This window comes from Bufo gargarizans, chromosome 5 (assembly GCF_014858855.1).
Source record: "Bufo gargarizans isolate SCDJY-AF-19 chromosome 5, ASM1485885v1, whole genome shotgun sequence".
NCBI classification, from domain to species: domain Eukaryota; kingdom Metazoa; phylum Chordata; class Amphibia; order Anura; family Bufonidae; genus Bufo; species Bufo gargarizans.
The window spans coordinates 179,815,368-179,833,756 of NC_058084.1; the positions used below are offsets into that span (position 1 = coordinate 179,815,368).

The following is an 18,389-nucleotide window of genomic DNA, read 5'->3' on the forward strand; positions in this document are numbered from 1 at the left end:
TTGCTATTGTGGGCTTATTTTTAGTATATCCCTGAGTGTGCCAACATAGTTCCCTCGCTTACTCCCCTCTCTGACAAAACCGGGCAATCACATGGCGCAGCCTAGGAGGTGTAGACATATAGGGAGGTATCAATAGGGAAGAGAGACCCAGTCTCCCTCCCCCACCCACTCCTTTGCTCCCGTTCAGGATCGTTGGCATTACATATAGCAATTTTGTACTTTTTCACCATTGAGTGATTTGTAATAAGGGTCTTGTACTGTGGCGAGCAACCTTTTCACCTCCTTTTGGGTATTTTTAATGATGTACAAAAAGGTTTGAAGACAAAAAGCATCACAGCTTGCTGTGCAATGGGCTGCGGAGCTGCAGACTGGTCAGAATATCCATGCTCCTCCACATCCACCTGTGGACAATTTTCTAAACAAAATAAAATGACCAATATTAATAGATTTTAGTGTGTTGGTGCAGAAGATTTGAAGTAAAAGTCATAGGCAATTGCCATCAGCTTTTTATTCATTCTGACGGCAGCATTAAGGGTCACATACGTAAAAACACGGAACACGTGAACATGTAAAAGACAGTATTGCAGGTAATTAACATTTAACATTTTAGGTACATACCAAGCACCACAGATGCACACATATCCCAAAAACAGACAGACAACAACCAATCCCAACTAGTTAAAGCCATGAAGTTTGGTAATGACTTACATTGCAGAAATCAATAGATTTCATAATTAGACGTTACAAAGTTAAGATCTCTCATCATAGTCAAAGGGTGTGCTCTTTCATTCAAAGTACCAAGTGATGGCTAACCAAGTATCTACATGAAAATTGCCCCCACAACATTTGTGCACGTAGCCATGACACATTTGATCTGTGTCATGTCATATGTAATGCAAGGACAATTATGGAAATTCTAAGTAGCACAAATACTCCAAATCAAACTATGCTGAATCCTCACGTACCAGGCCTACACAGGCCTGAGGAGCCGCATATGATATAACCACCAGTAAACACATGAAGACAAAGCCCCCTTTCTATACAAGCTCAGTACAAATGGTGCATGCAGTGACATCTTCGGAGTAATTTTTGGCACGACGGTGAGCAGTTAGGCTGGAGAAACCCACTGAATAATTTTTATCAGTTATCCATGTCGTGCTTCACATCTCAATGTTCTGGAACGCCTTAAGTAATCGGAATAAAGTAGAGCAGAACGCATCTTTCTGCAGACCAGCTACTGTACACACAGATCATGAAAATAAATACTTGCAGCTCAGATTTCAAGGGGGTTTTCTAATGAAATTTTAGGTAATTTGTGCATGTCAGACATCACTGGATTTTCTGTCCAAATGATTGAAGGTGCTGACTGCTTAATGATAGATGGAACACTGTTTTTCAAGGCTTGAGATAAATGGGGCAGTCTATGGTTGTGTAATTTTCTGGACAGCAAGTCTCCTCCAACACTTTGGGCAGTTATCACCCTGCAAGCCCCCTGGATACTAACTTGTGCCACTATGAACGCATAAGACACGTATATATTATTCTGATCTGCCATGGAATGAAGGTGCATTCTACATCCCACCCATAATGCATGCAGATGATCCTTACATACACATTTACCGAACATGCAGTTTTTATACCATATCATCTTCTCATCCAAAATGACCCATTCAACACACAGGAGATTTTGTCTGCTCTGACTACAAAATCAATGGCGGAAAAAAAGCGGGAATGGAAAAAGAAGATAAAGTCATATTGTATAATGCTGAGGTCATATAGGAATGCAGCTCACCCAGTGGGTTGTGCTCTATAGTAGGTACATCAAGTCAGCTGGACTCTGAACGATTAAAGGTTGTGCCAGTTCCAGAAGTAGGTAACATTGACACTCCTTTGTAGGGACAGTGTGTCAGTGAAGTGCAACCATCAGTGGAAACAGCTTCTCTTTCAGAGCACCACCATATCTTACATACAAGTTGATGGCAACCAGTTTGAAAAACCTGGCTGTGAAGACAACTGGTTTATTGGAAGGAAAACCATATAAAAGCATAGAACATAGAAGGTATGTGCTTGGGGACTGGACAAGTACCTTCTCCAGGCCAAAAACCTAACATGGACTGAGGAAGACACTGGCGCAGTACCAAACTGTATACTTTTATGAGATTTTAATTCTAATAAACCAGTTGGCATCAAAGCAACTTTTTAAAAATAGTATCAGTCCACTTTTATGGCAGATGCATATGAAACCGCTCTGAAAAAGTTTTTACCAATGATTGCTACATAACGTAATAAGTGGTGGGTCATACAGAGATGTTACCCATCAAAATGTATTACTTGCCTGGTCCAAGTTAATCCTACTGGAAATGCACATAGCAGGAGGTTACTTCTATTGTCTATGGACTATTCTGCAAGTACTCCAAGAGCCAAATTTACTGCTCACTTTGATGTTAATTCAGGATTATAATATACACAACAAATGAAATTAGATTATCTTTCAAAGGGTCAAATGACCCTTCATCAAAAGTTGATAACATAAAAGATAGAACAAAGCATCTTCATGTTCGACCAAACATACAAACATATCACAGGATGAATGTCGTATTTCAGGATAGCCCCGTGGTGTCTTCACAGAACATTGTGACTGCTCTTCTGTAAAAAGAGGTGACAAGTCTAGGTTGGCAAAATGAGGTGGAGGTACCAAACGTAACATGTGTGAGCTCTTTATCTTCTCAGACTGCCAAAAGATATTCCTCCTCATAGTCTCTTGCCAGCCAATCAAAGTTCAAATGCAGGAAAGCGTGAAGTCTCTGGTGTCATCACGTCTGACAAGAAATGAACCGTTCCAGCCATTCCTGCAGAAAGGTAGAGGAGATCTAATGAGAATTCTGCATTTCTGGAAAGGTCTACAAATATAGTGTATTTGTTTTATGTAAGTTATTTGATACAGGTGTAATATAAATCAAAATTATTACATACCTTGATTCTCAAGGTAAATTTAATGATATAAAAAAGACTGGCAGATACACAGCACTGTGCAAAAGTTTTAGGCAGGCATAGGGAAAAAAGGCTGCAAAGTAAGAATGCTTTAAAAAAAAGATGTGTTTATAGTTTATTTTTTATCAATTAACAAAATGCAAAGTGAATGAACAAAAGTGAGATCTAAACCAAATCAACATTTATTGTGACTGCCCTTTACTTTCCAACAGCATCATTTCTTCTAGGTACACTTGCACACAGTTTTTAAAGGAACCTGGCAGGGAGGTTGTTTTTAGCTTTGAAGACACCATTATTCCTGACCAAACCCCTCAACTCAATTTGATGGAATGCAGCCCCGAACTTGCAAGGAACCTCCGCCATGCTTCACTGTTGCCTGCAGACACCACTGCACCGCCCTCCAGTTAACAAACTGCCTTCTGTTACAGCCAGATACCTTTTATGTGGAAACGAGGCCAAGAGACTCAACTATGCACAAAAACATAGGAACTGGGGTGAAGAAAAATGTCATAAGCCAATAATATTTGGCTGTAACAGAAATATTAAAAGGGGTAAATGCTAGGATATGCCCCCATTGTCTGACAGGTGCGGATCCCTCCTCTGGGACTCGCATCTATCTTGTATACTGAGCCGGCAAAATGAAGAAGGGCGCATGCAAGGCCACCCTCCATTCATTTCTATGGGACCAACAGAAATAACCGAGCCAGCGCTCTGCTATTTTCGGCAGGCGGCCTCCTTTGTCTGAGATGGGAATACCCCTTTGATGGTGTACTCAATGCTGTTAAATACAGGCAGATACTTATCCATCATGTGATATCATCAGGGAGGCATCTGATTGGCTCCAATATATATTCTGCAGCAGGACAACAATCTCAAACATACAGCCAATGTCATTAAGAACTATCTTCAGTGTGAGGGCTCATTCAGACCACCGTATGAATGAGTCTGCATCCGTTTTGCAATTTTGCAGATTTTCATTTTCATTTCAATGGGGCTGCAAAAGATGCGGACAACACCCTGTGTGCTGTCCGCATCCGTGGTTCCGTTCCATGGAAAAGATAGAGGTTGTCCTATTCTTGTCCGCAATAGCAGTCAAGAATAGGCATTTTCTACTATGCTTGCGGCCCGCAAATTGCGGAACTCACACGGGCGGTATCAGTGTTTTGCGGATCCGCAAAGCACTACGGCTGTCTGAATGGGCCCTAAAGAAGAACAAGGAGTCCTGGAAGTGATGATATGGCCTCCACAGAGCCCTGATCTCAACATCGAGTCTGTCTGGCATTATATGAAGAGACAGTTTGAGCAAGCCTACATCCACAGCAGATCTAGGGTTAGTTCTCCAAGATGTTTGGAACAACCTCCCTGCGGAGTTCCTTCAAAAGCTGTGTGCAAGTGTACGTAGAAGAACTGATGCTGCTTTGATAGACAATGGCGGTCTCAGCAAATGTTGATTTGATTTAGATCTCACTTTTGTTCACTCACTTTGCATTTTGTTAATTGATAACAATAAACTATTAACACTTCTATTTTTGAAACCATTCTTACTTTGCAGCCTTTTTTCACATCTGCCTAAAACCTTTGCACAGTAATGCAGTTGAAGTGTTTCTACAGCCCATGACCATCACATTTAAAAAAAAATATAGGCAGCATGTGACTCACTAAAGGATTCGTCACATGGAGACCCTGGTTTTGCCAGGAGAAGCCATAGCATTTCCTCTGCATCAATTGCACCTGAGAAATGTAGTATTACATAGTGACCATTTAATACATGGACAGCTCGTGTTTGTTACAACAGGAACAGCTCTTACAGATTGACTCTCGGTTCTGGCTCATAGAGAGTGGACCCTCTTGTACGATATGCATGTACTCAAGCACATGAACAGGAGACGTCTTCACGAGACAACCTGTCCAAGCTTGGACAATGCTGAATGGGTTACCTTCAAAGAGAGAATAGGGTCTATCAGGGATCCGGCATCCATGTGCACCATAATCTAAACACCATTCTGCAAACTTACAAGAAGAGACAAATGCACATGTTAGTGATAAGGAACACACAACTGTCCACACAGTATACAGCAAAGACCACTATTCATGTAAAAAAAATCTGAAAAAATAATATTTAAGATAAAATTGGTGTCAAGGGACTGGTTGGGGATATTGAAATATGTTTGTGTCCCTTTAGGTAATATACTATGCAAATCTCAGAGGAGATGGACTTTAAAAGGGTTCTCTGGGATTTACAGATTGTTGACAAATCCTGAAGAAGGATAGGTCGTCAATCAGGATCGGCTGTTTGAGGAGGTAGCAGCACTCCGATGAGTGATGCGGCCTCCTCACTGCTTACCAAGCACAGACCCGTAAGTTGGATAGCGACTGTGCTTGTTATTGCAGCTCAGCACTATTCACTTGAATGGGGTTGAGCTGCGCCTAGGCCATGTGACCGAAGAATATGACATCACATGGCCTAGGAAGCGCAGCAGACTTTTCAGACAGCTGATCTGGGAGTCTGATAAATTGATGACCTATCCTGAGGGGATCACAAGGGCATACATTTTCCAGGATTAGAGAAATATGGCTGGTTTCTTCCAAAAGCCACACCCAATCTGTCCATAGTTTTAGTATTGCAGCCCCATTCACTTCAATGGGGGTGAACTGCAATACCAACAACCCATGGACAAGTGTGGTGCCGTTTACAGAAGAAGGCAGCTATATTTTCTAATTTTATACAACCCCTTTAAAAATGGCTGTCCCATAAAAAACCCAGGTCAAATATTCTATCAGTAGATGTCATAGAGAACGTTTGATGACTCTATGAGGGCAGAACGCTGTTGCTAAGAGAGGTTTTTGTTTTGGAGGATGTAGTGTGACCACATACTAACATGGTCGGTTGCCTATTGGTGTTATAAGTGCTGTGTAATACTACTTTAAATAGTTGTTCGTTTTGGGAGCCTAATTTCTTTATGTTTTGCTGCATAACACTTATTCACAAGGGACTTCTTGAAAGCGATCAGAAGAAGCCTTAAAAAACCTGCAGAAACGCTATGTTAATGTTCCCCTTCCATAGGCACTGTGTGTATTTCCTATATGTGACGGAAGTGAAACGTACTGCAGGATAACAAAGAAACACGTTGAATGCCTGACAAAAACCAGACTATACCGAACTACGTAATCAACACACAAATCCACTGTGCAACTGGTTCTCTTCCATCACAATGTCCGTTTTTATGAGGTCTCTTCTTTGAAGTGGCAGCACCTGAAGGAAAATGTCTTGCATTTTTAATAGCGTGGTGCTAGCTGTGAATAGGTTATGTGGGGTTTTGCTCTGGTAGATAGGGTAAGCAGGCACAGTACAGAGGCAAAATACAAGTTCTTAACTCAAAATGTCAGTGTTTATTCACACTTGAGGCAATTGCACAAAACAGCACGTAACTTTGCAGTCTTGGCGTTAATTCACACACAATGGAAAGTTCATATAACACAAGTCACCTTGCAGGCAGTTCTGCCTCCAGTAGTCCACAGCAGGCTTTAGGGAGAATGTTTCCACAGCGTGCGGCTCTGAGCCTCAGATCTGAGCCTCAGATCCCAAAAACAGAGACATCTCTGCTGAGCCCAGCTGCCTATTTAAGGACAGCCAGGTGCTGCCAAAACCCGGACTGGCACTTAAACTCCGGTCCAGTATTTGACCTCACCTGGCTGGAAACCAGCCCAGCCGCACATGCTGGGAGAAAAATACCTGCCTTGCCAGACACAACCCCTCACTGTGTCACATAACCCCCCCCCCCCTCTTTGTTCAACCCTGAGGGGGTGGACACACGCCAGACAATGCACCCAGGACAGGTCATCCGCGTTTCCCTGCAACCGGCCTGCTCTTTGTTATACTGAGAATTTAAAGTCATGCAGAGACAAAAAACATCTGGTGACCCGGGCGTTTCTGTCTTTGGCCTGGCTCATCCACTTGAGAGGGGAGTGGTTGGTCACCAGGCGGAACTTTCGCCCCAACAAATAGTAGCGGACAGACTTGAGTGCCCACTTGATAGCCAGGCACACTCTCTCCACTATACTGTATCTGGTTTCAGCTGGGGTGAGCTTGTGGCTTAGGAAGACAATGGGATGCTCCTCCCTGTTGACTTCCTGAGACAGTACAGCACTGAGGCCTATTTCGGAGGCATCCGTTTGTAATACAAACTCCCTCTTGAAGTTGGGCGTCACCAAAACCGGTGACCTACACAGGACCGACTTCAAAGCGGCAAAAGCCTCTTCCGCCTGATCATCCCAGCGAACCATCACTGATTTTCGTCCCTTTAAAGAGCCCTGTCAAGGGCGCGGCTAGAGTAGCAAAGTGGGGAACAAACCTCATGTAATAGCCCACCATTCCCAGAAGTGACTTTATTTGCCTAGTGGTGACCGTTCGGGGCCAATTCCGGATCGCCTCTATTTTGTTCACTTGGGGTTTGATGACTCCGCACCCAAAGACATACCCCAGGTACTTAGTCTCTTCTAACCCTATCGCACATTTTTGGGGGGTTAGCAGTTAGGCCAGCTTTCTGAAGGGAGTCCACTACAGCCTGCACTTTGGGTAGGTGACTTACCAAGTCGATACGGTGGACAACAATATTGTCCAGGTAAGCCGAAGCATACCGACAATGTGCACGAAGCACAATGACCATTAGTTGCTGAAAAGTGGCCTGGCGCCATGCAGACCAAAGAGTAAGACCTTATATTGATACAGCCCCTCAGGTGTGATGAAGGCAGTTTTCTCTTTGGCAGCCTCCGTTAAGGGCACCTGCCAGTACCCTTTAGTGAGGTCCAAAACAGAAAAATACTGGTCTTGTCCTAACCTCTCGATGAGCTCATCAACCAGGGTAATGGGATACGCATCGAATTTGGAAACCTCGTTAAGTTTTCGGAAGTCGTTACTTGGGTATCAATACTATAGGACTCACTTTTTGACTCCTCAATGACGTCTAGCTGCAACATTAGCTGCACCTCCTCTGATATGGCTTGTCGCCGAGCCTCGTGTACCCGGTATAGTTTTAATCGGACTTCTGCCTGAGGCTCAGCGACAATGTCATGCTGGATTATGTCATGCTGGATTAAGTGCGTCCAGGGAGGTCCGAGAACACATCCGTGTTCCGACTAACAAACTCCCTGGCCTCCCGAGTCTGTTTAGAGGAGAGGCTGTCAGCAATTTTTACTGTGGCAGCCTCCTCTCTTGCATCAGACAGAGGGGCTGGTACCTCTTCTCCTATAAAACCCGGCCACGAGCTGTCTTCTGTACAGGTTTCCCTATCTTTCCACGGTTTGAGTAAATTCCCATGGTAAACCTGCTCCGGCTTTCACTGCCCTTGCTGGTGTACCTTGTAGTTTACATCTCCAATTTTCTCGAGTACCTCGTTGAGCCCTTGCCACCTAGCCAGGAACTTACGGTCCACGGTCGTCACCAGAACCAAAACCCGATCACCCAGGTTAAAGATCCGGACCCGAGCCTGCCGATTATAGACCCGACTCTGGGCTCGCTGAGCTGCCTCCATATGCATTTCTAGGGAGTTTCCAGGAAACACCTGGCCGATCCAGTGCTGGAGAGGGGGTGGCAGAACCCTCCAGAACATATCAGCCAATAGTCTATTCAGCATAGCCGTGGGACTCAGCACATCAGGCTGTAGCCACTTTTGCAAGAGGTAGAGTAAGTCATAATACTGGGTCCTCGCAGGCTCAGCCGGCTTAAACCCCCACTGATCTACCCGCTAGGCCCGGACCAACACATTCACCCCCAGTCTTGCCAAAATCTCACCCTTTACTTTTTGGTAGTTGGCCTTGTGATTGTCCGGCAAGTCGAAATAGACCCGCTGGGAATCGGATGCCAGGAATGGAGCGACTACCTCAGCCATTGGTCACGGGGTAGCTTTTCCCTGATGGCCACTTTCTCGTACATCGCCAGGTAGGTTTTGATGTCGTCTGCGGTAGTTATCTTAGGAATCGCGTCACGGACTGCTTTCTGGGCATCGTGGACGCTCAGGGTTGCTCCTGCTGTCTGCAGAGCCATCATGTGTTGAAGCAGCAACTGGTTAGTCTCCTGCTGCTGCTTATTAGCCTCGCATTGCTGCAGGTCTGTCTCTCGCTGCGGCAAATTAGCCTCCATGAGGGCCTTCACAACAGCCTCTATTTTGTCGTGGGGCACTGGTTGTAATACATCTGGTTTAATGTACAACGTACAACCGTGCCTGAAAAATGCAGAAACCAAAAATATCGGTGTTCACGCCTGCCTCACTGCTATTATCCGCATCCTCCACCAATTGTGGGGTTTCGCTCTGGTAGAGGGCGCGGTACAGAGACAAAATACTAATTCTTAACTCAAAATTTCTGTGTTTATTCACACAAGGCAATTGCACAAAACAGCACATTTGCAGTCTTGGTGTTAATTCACACACAATGGAAAGTTCATATAAACACAAGTCACCTTGCTGGCAGTTCTGCCTCCAGTAGTCCACAGGAGGGTGTTTCCCCAGCATGGGACTCTCAGCCCTCCAGCAAGGCACAAAGCCTCAGATCCCAAAAACAGAGACATCTTTGCTGAGCCCAGCTACCTATTTAAGGACAGCCAGGTGCTGCCTGAACCCGGAACGGCACCTAAATTCCGGTCCGTTATTTGACCTCACCTGGCTGGAAACCAGCCCAGCTGCACATGCTGGGAGGAAAATACCTGCCTTGCCAGACACAACCCCTCACTGTGTCACAATGTAACTCCATTTCACAAACCGAATACTAAATCAGGAGTTTTCAGACCTAAATGCATCACATAAGATCAGGATTTCCCCCTAAGAGTTATTTCCTTGATCATAAAATATATTGTATGAGCTTCAGATGCCATTTACATCTGCCAGGCAGCCATAAAGAGCCTCCGAGCAGCTAAACATTTAGATACTCATTACAAGTGTGGGAATTGGAGTATTCTAAAGGCCAAAAATCATAGGTCAAGTACCCAAGGAATTACTGCAATTGTAACATCAAAACCGAGAACACAGTCTACTAAAAACTCTATTCAGGCGTTTCCTAGTTTACGCTTTATACTTTGGGTTTTCTAAAATTCCAGTAAAGCAAATGGCGGCCATTAAAGATTTGATTACGGTTGTCACTTAGATTTCCCTGACTCCTGAATGAAGGTTTGAAAAATGTAAAAATACAGAAGAGACTTAACCCCTTAGTGACCAAGCGTTTTTCTTCCTTTTTTTCATCGCCGTGTTCCAAGAGCTATAACTTTTTATTTTTCCGTCTATATAGCTTTATGAGGGCTTGATTTTTGCGTGACAAGTTGTAGTTTTTAATGGTGCGATTTTGGGGTGCACATAACTTTCTGATTAACTTTTATTAACATTTCTGCGTTTTTAAGTTATAAATTTTACGGCGTTAATTTTTTGGTATAAATAACATAATATCTTTATTCTCTGGGTCAGTAAGATTACAGTGATACCAAAGAAATTTTTTCTTTTTTACATTTTAATCCTTTTTTTTGCAATAAAACACTTTTTTATTTTTCTTTCTATGGAGTTGTGAGGGCTTGATTTTTGCGGAATGACTTGTATTTTTCATTGGTATCATTTTGGAGTAAATGGCGCTTTTTGATTGATTGTACTTATGTTTTTTCGGTGGCAACTAAGAATAAATTAGCAATTCATATTTTTATTTTTTTACGGTGTTCACCGTAGGGGATAATTTACATGATATTTATGTAGTCCGGGTCGTTACGGACGCGGCAATACCAAACATATAGGGGAGATTATTTTTTTGCAATTTTTTTCATAGATTTCTTTAAATTAAATAAATGAGTTTTTTTTTACTACTTAATAGTCCCACAAGGGGACTATAACAGACAGCTTTTTGATTGCTTTTAAAACGCAATGCACTATCCCTATACTGCATTGCATTTTAATGGCAATGCTATTCTAACATTGACCAGCAGGCTGCACCAGAAAAAAGCTATATCTGCTCTGCTTTTCTACACAGAAAAAAGGTTACTAAGGCCCAAAAGACACTATTTTGGCCTCTGTCCACTGAACAGAGTCCATCGTATATACAATTGCAAGAAAAAGTATGTGAACCCTTTGGAATGATATGGATTTCTGCACAAATTGGTCATAAAATGTGATCTGATCTTCATCTAAGTCACAACAATAGACAATCACAGTCTGCTTAAACTAATAACACACAAAGAATTAAATGTTATCATGTTTTTATTGAACACACCTGTGAGGAAAGTCTTTTCCAGCCTGGAATTTAAAACCAGACCCAAGAAAACCTGGCTTGTTGACAGCTGCATCCTGGACTTCTGGACATTTAACAGCTACCCCAGGGACTGACGTACCTGCATCACCCGATTCAGAGCCCTGACACACGCCTCCTGAGATTGGGCCACCACCAGAAAATCGTCCAGGTAAGGCAAAAACGTGATGTTCTCCCTTCTGATGAGGGAAGCCATCTCCGCCACTACCTTGGTAAAGATCCGAGGCGCCATGGAAAAGCCAAAGGGAAGTGCCTGAAACTGATAGTGAAGAAGACCCGACTTGGTTCTTACAGCCACCCGGACGAATCTCTGGTGATCTGGATGAATCGGAATATGATGGTAAGCATCTTTTAAATCCAGAACCGCCATATGACAGCCTGGAGATAAAAGATATATCGCTGACCTGATAGTTTCCATTTTGAATTTTCTGGCTTTCAGGAACTTGTTCAGGTATCTGAGATTTATTATTGTCCGGTATGACCCATCTGGTTTCTTCACTAGGAACAGGGTGGAATAGAAACCTTTCCCTAGCTCTGACTCTGGGACAGGAATTAACACCTTTTTGCTTGTAATTTTTTTTATTTCTTGCAGCATTATGAGAGAAGATCTTGAAATCATAAATCTTTCTGCGGGGTATCTCAAGAACTCCAATCTTAGACCCTCCCGCAGAAGACCTATCAACCATTTCCCTGCCAACTTTTCCCAAGCAGGAAGGAAGAATTTTAATCTTCCTCCTACTGGGATCATGGCGTCATTGCTTTCCCTGTTTTCCCGCACGAGCTGTGGCTGATCTAAACAAAAAACCTTTACTTCCGGATCTAGAGTCCTCATCCCCGGAGAGAGAGAGATTCACTATCTTCCGATTCCACGTCAGACCCCTGCCTCACCGCTCTTCTCTTCCTACCGGCTTTCAGGGAATTTTTAACTTCGGACATAATAGATTTTAGATCTTTCAGAAGACTCTGAGTCTCCTCAGCCACAGTCTTCTCAATGCACTGCTGACAGAGCTTCTTAGTGTAAGAAGAAGACAGCGAGCACTTGCAGATAGGGCATTCCTTGTTCTTTTTCTTGGCCACCACCTTCTTAGGCACCGTCTAAGAAAAAGGAACATACCCAAATCTAAGGAAACAGCCTAAACCCTTTAAGGACCAAGATTAGGACTCACAATACCGACGGCAGGATCTCAATATCTGCACTTTCAGACCTCCTCTCTTCATCCATAATAGAAGGTAAACCTGCACTGATGAAACATTGTCAAAGTTACCCTTTGCCACCAAGTGCTCCTCTCACCTGAGAGATACACAGCTTCCTGCAGACCCACCACGCCACAGATACCACTGGAACAGAACCTGGTCCACCTTCTGGCACTTTGAATTCAGTCACCGGGGATCCAAATAACCCAAGAGCACTCATACCTGAATAGGGCTTTTTAAAACTGCCAGGATGCCGAACTTCCGGTCACCTGACCGGAAGCGCACGGCCGTGGAACGCACTTCCTGCCTGGACGCCATTAACCAGCGTCTACATCCGGTGGCGTCCTGGCTGATCTGCAGCATCTTGGGGCCTTCTGGTCACACTCAATCTGTTGGTGCAGTCCTCCTCGCCTGAGGGACCGGCACCTTCTGCCCCTGTGGACCGGAATCTCCGTCACCACCATCCTGCCACCCGACACCTGTGGGTGAGGAATGACCAGACAGGTACAACACGCCGCCGCTGACCCTCCGGCATCTACCGGGACTTCCAGGTCAGGACGACCAACTCCAGGCTCCCGTAACAAGACAGGAAACCTCACTGAGGTGGGAGAGCGGCTCCACCTTTTTATGCTGCAGGTTTCCTGTCCTGGGGCGGAGCCATCTCTCTCTAAGGTGCTGTCATGGGGGAGAGGAAAAAATAAAATGTCATTTTCAAAATGATCCAAACATGAAGTAGACATATGAGGAATGTAAGGCTACTTTCACACTTGGGTTAGGAGCGGATCAGTCTGGTGTCTGCACAGACGGATCCGCTCCTATAATGCAAACGCTTGCATCCGTTCAGAACGGATCCGTTTGCATAACTGTTTAATTCAGAATTGATTTTTCACTTCGGAAAACTCAGATCCGACAGTATATTCTAAACACAGAAGCATTCCCATGGTGATGGGGACGCTTCAAGTTAGAATATACTGAGAACTGTGTACATGAGACCCCCCCCCCCCTCCTGTATTTAACTTATTGGTGGCCAGTGCGCCCCCCCTCCCTCCCCAGTATTAATTGTAACCAGTGCGGCCCCCCCTCCCTCTATATTCATCGGTGGCCAGTGCGGATTCCCAGTATTAAATATGACCAGTGCGGCCTCCCCAGTATTAAATATGACCAGTGCGGCCCCCCTCCCTCTATATTCATTGGTGGCCGGCCAGTGCGGATTCCAAGTATTGTGACCAGTGCGGCCTCCCCTCTCCCCCCCCTAATTAAAATCACCCCCCCCATCATTGGTGGCAGCGGAGAGTACCGATCGGAGTCCCAGTTTAAATCGCTGACGCTATTGCAGTCTTGGCTGCCATGGTTACTTGGCAATAAATACAAGCATTATACTTACCTGAAGAGCTGCGATGTCTGTGTCCGGCCGGGAGCTCCTCCTACTGGTAAGTGAAAGGTCTGTGCGGCGCATTGCCCATATCACAGACCTGTCACTTACCAGTAGGAGGAGCGCCCGGCCGGTCAGACATCGCAGCTCTTCAGGTAAGTATAATGCTTGTATTTATTGCTAAGTAACCATGGCAGCCAAGACTGATTGGGGGGGGGGGGGGGGGGGGGGGAGAGGGGAGGCCGCACTGGTCATAATACTTGGAATCCGCACTGGCCACCAATAAATATAGAGGGAGGCCGCACTGGTAATATTTAATACTGGGGAGGGAGGGGGAGGCTGCACTGGTCATATTTAATACTGGGAATCCGCACTGGCCACCGATGAATATAGAGGGAGGGGGGCCGCACTGGCTACAATTGATACTGGGGAGGGAGGGGGGGCCGCACTGGCCACCAATAAGTTAATTACAGGAGGAGGGGGGTCTGCCCCCTGCTGCCTGGCAGCATCTGCCAGGCAGCAGGGGGCAGTCATGTACACAGTTCTCAGTATATTCTAACATGAAGCGTCCCCATCACCATGGGAACGCCTCTGTGTTAGAATATACTGTCGGATCTGAGGTTTACAATGTAACTCAAATCCGATGGTATATTCTAACATAGAGGCGTTCCCATGGTAATGGGGACGCTTCAAGTTAAAATATACCATCGGCTCGGAGAAAACTCTGATCTGATGGTATATTAATAGGGACTCCTGACTTTACATTGAAAGTCAATGGGGGACGGATCCGTTTGAAATTGCACCATATTGTGTCAACGTCAAACGGATCCGTCCCCATTGACTTGCATTGTAAGTCTGGACGGATCCGTTTGGCTCCGCACGGCCAGGCGGACATGAAAACGCTGCAAGCTGCGTTCGGGTGTCTGCCTGCTGAGCGGAGCGGAGGCCAAACGGTGCCAAACTGATGCATTCTGAGCGGATCCGCATCCACTCAGAATGCATTGGGGCTGTACGGATCCGTTCGGGGCCGCTTGTGAGAGCCCTCAAACGGAACTCACAAGCGGAGCCCCGAACGCTAGTGTGAAAGTAGCCTAAAGTAATTACTATTTTTGGAGGTATTACTATCCATTATAAAAGTAGAGAAATAGAAATTAGCTTTTTTTTTATATGTGACGAGAAAACAATCTCAGAACGGCCTGTATAAGTAAAAGCGTTTTAAAGTTATTACCACATAAAGTGACACTGGTCAGATTTGCAAAAAATGGCCTGGGCAGGAAGGTGCAAACAGGCCCGGGGTTGAAGGGGTTAAGCAGACTGTGATTGTCTATTGTTGTGACTTAGATGAAGATCAGATTATTAAATGGCACCAATTCCAGTTCCCCTTACCTTGCAGGCTCTGTAGAGATACTTTTTATCTTTAGTGTGATGGTAGAGAGATAAGAAGGCATATCCGTTTCCTGAAGTTCCATGACAGATGCTATATCCTTTTCTTAGAAGACCTCTCTGCCAAATAACATCACCACACTCCACGGCATCTTTCAAGTACTTATCTTCTTTGAATAGCTTTAAAAAGAGGAAAAAAGTTATAACAAAAACCCCAAACTTTCATTAGTGGTGGTTGTGCTTGCACATTATAGGAAAAAGTGTCTGCCTCTCTGGTGACCGGGACCATGGTAGCGCACATAGGCTAGTGCTTTTTCCTATATTGTGCAAGCACGACCACCACTGATGGACTGCAGGGTGGTCTGTAACCATGGAAACGAGCAGTGTATAATGTGATGGAAAAATGAATCCAGCCAGTAAAGGAAGCAATATGGGCCATAACAATACATTAGTAAGTGCCTTGTATTAACTTTATCTACATGATAAATGCCACTTACTGAATTGAGACAACCCCTTTAACCACTTCAGCCCCGCTAGCTGAAACCCCCTTCATGACCAGAGCACTTTTTACACTTCGGCACTACACTCCTTTCACCGTTTATCGCTCGGTCATGCAACTTACCACCCAAATGAATTTTACCTCCTTTTCTTCTCACTAATAGAGCTTTCATTTGGTGGTATTTTATTGCTGCTGACATTTTTACTTTTTTTGTTATTAATCAAAATGTAACGATTTTTTTGCAAAAAAATGACATTTTTCACTTTCAGCTGTAAAATTTTGCAAAAAAAACGACATCCATATATAAATTTTTCGCCAAATTTATTGTTCTACATGTCTTTGATAAAAAAAAATGTTTGGGCAAAAAAAAAAAATGGTTTGGGTAAAAGTTATAGCGTTTACACACTATGGTACAAAAATTTGAATTTCCGCTTTTTGAAGCAGCTCTGACTTTCTGAGAACCTGTCATGTTTCCTGAGGTTCTACAATGCCCAAACAGTAGAAAAACCCCACAAATGACCCCATTTCGGAAAGTAGACACCCTAAGGTATTCGCTGATGGGCATAGTGAGTTCATAGAACTTTTTATTTTTTGTCACAAGTTAGCGGAAAATGATGATGATTTTTATTTTTTTCTTACAAAGTCTCATATTCCACTAACTTGCGACAAAAAATAAAAAATTCTAGGAACTCACCATGCCCCTCACAGAATACCTTGGGGTGTCTTCTTTCCAAAATGGGGTCACTTGTGGGGTAGTTATACTGCCCTGGCAATTTAGGGGCCCAAATGTGTGAGAAGAACTTTGCAATAAAAATGTGTAAAAAATTACCGGTGAAATCCGAAAGGTGCACTTTGGAATATGTGCCCCTTTGCCCACCTTGGCAGCAAAAACGTGTCACACATCTGGTATCGCCGTACTCAGGAGAAGTTGGGGAATGTGTTTTGGGGTGTCATTTTACATATACCCATGCTGGGCGAGAGAAATATCTTGGCAAAAGACAACTTTTCCCATTTTTTTATACAAAGTTGGCATTTGACCAAGATATTTTTCTCACCCAGCATGGGTATATGTAAAATGACACCCCAAAACACATTCCCCAACTTCTCCTGAGTACGGCGATACCAGATGTATCACACTTTTTTGCTGCCAAGGTGGGCAAAGGGGCACATATTCCAAAGTGCACCTTTCGGATTTCGCAGGCCATTTTTTACACATTTTGATTGCAAAGTTCTTCTCACACATTTGGGCCCCTAAATTGCCAGGGCAGTATAACTACGCCACAAGTGACCCCATTTTGGAAAGAAGACACCCCAAGGTATTCCGTGAGGGGCACTGCGAGTTCCTAGAATTTATTTATTTTTGTCACAAGTTAGCGGAAAATGATGATTTTTTTTTTTTCTCTTTTTTCCTTACAAAGTCTCATATTCCACTAACTTGCGACAAAAAATAAAAAAATTGCAAAAGGTGCACTTTGGAATATGGGTCCCTTTGCCCACCTAGGCTGCAAAAAAGTGTGACACATCTGGTATCGCCGTACTCAGGAGAAGTTGGGGAATGTGTTTTGGGGTGTCATTTTACATATACCCATGCTGGGTGAGAGAAATATCTTGGCAAAAGACAACTTTTCCCATTTTTTTATACAAAGTTGGCATTTGACCAAGATGTTTATCTCACCCAGCATGGGTATATGTAAAATGACACCCCAAAACACATTCCCCAACTTCTCCTGAGTACGGCGATACCAGATGTGTGACACTTTTTTGCAGCCTAGATGCGCAAAGGTGCCCAAATTCCTTTTAGGAGGGCATTTTTAGACATTTGGATCCCAGACTTCTTCTCACGCTTTAGGGCCCCTAAAAAGCCAGGGCAGAATAAATACCCCACATGTGACCCCACTTTGGAAAGAAGACACCCCAAGGTATCCAATGAGGGGCCTGGCAAGTTCATAGAATTTATTTTTTTTCGCATAAGTTAGCGGAAATTGATTTTTTTTATTTTTTTCTCACAAAGTCTCACTTTCCGCTAACTTAGGACAAAAATTTTAATCTTTCATGGACTCAATATGCCCCTCAGCAAATACCTTGGGGTGTCTTCTTTCCAAAATGGGGTCAGTTGTGGGGTGTTTGTACTGCCCTGGCATTTGAGGGTCTCCGCAATCATTACATGTATGGCCAGCATTAGGAGTTTCTGCTATTCTCCTTATATTGAGCATACAGGTAATGAGATTTTTTTTTCCGTTCAGCCTCTGGGCTGAAAGAAAAAAAATGAACGGCACAGATTTCTTCATTCGCATCGATCAATGTGGATGAAAAAATCTCTGCCAAAAAAAAAAAATGGAGGGGAAAGGCGTCTGCCAGGACATAGGAGCTCCGCCCTACATCCAAACCCACTTAGCTCGTATGCCCTGGCAAACCAGATTTCTCCATTCACATCAATCGATGTGGATGAATAAATCATTGCCGGGATTTTTTATTTTTTTTATATATATACAAAGTGTTTGCCAAAGCATAGGAACGCCGCCTCGGCAAACGTATCTGTTACTGCAGAGGAGAAAATCTCGTCTTGCAGCGCCGCATACACCGACTTGCGTGTAATCTGACAGCAGCGCAATGCTTCTGTCAGAATGCACATCAGTGCTGCAGCTAATCGATCGGTTGGTCCACCTGGAAGGT

At 44.1% G+C, this 18,389-nt stretch overlaps 1 protein-coding gene across 1 annotated transcript in view; it reads right to left on the reverse strand.

The window, feature by feature from the left end:
- Positions 1–490: 490 nt before the first annotated feature.
- Positions 491–18,389, reverse strand: part of LANCL2 (LanC like 2) — a 62,784-nt gene continuing 44,885 nt past the window's right edge. The window contains exons 7-9 of the mRNA XM_044293423.1: positions 15,221–15,397; positions 4,929–5,001; positions 491–2,849 (exon numbers count right to left, since the gene is read on the reverse strand). Of these exons, the coding sequence (XP_044149358.1) occupies positions 2,773–2,849; positions 4,929–5,001; positions 15,221–15,397 (327 nt within the window). The 3' untranslated portion in view covers positions 491–2,772. The remainder of the gene's footprint in view (positions 2,850–4,928; positions 5,002–15,220; positions 15,398–18,389) is intronic.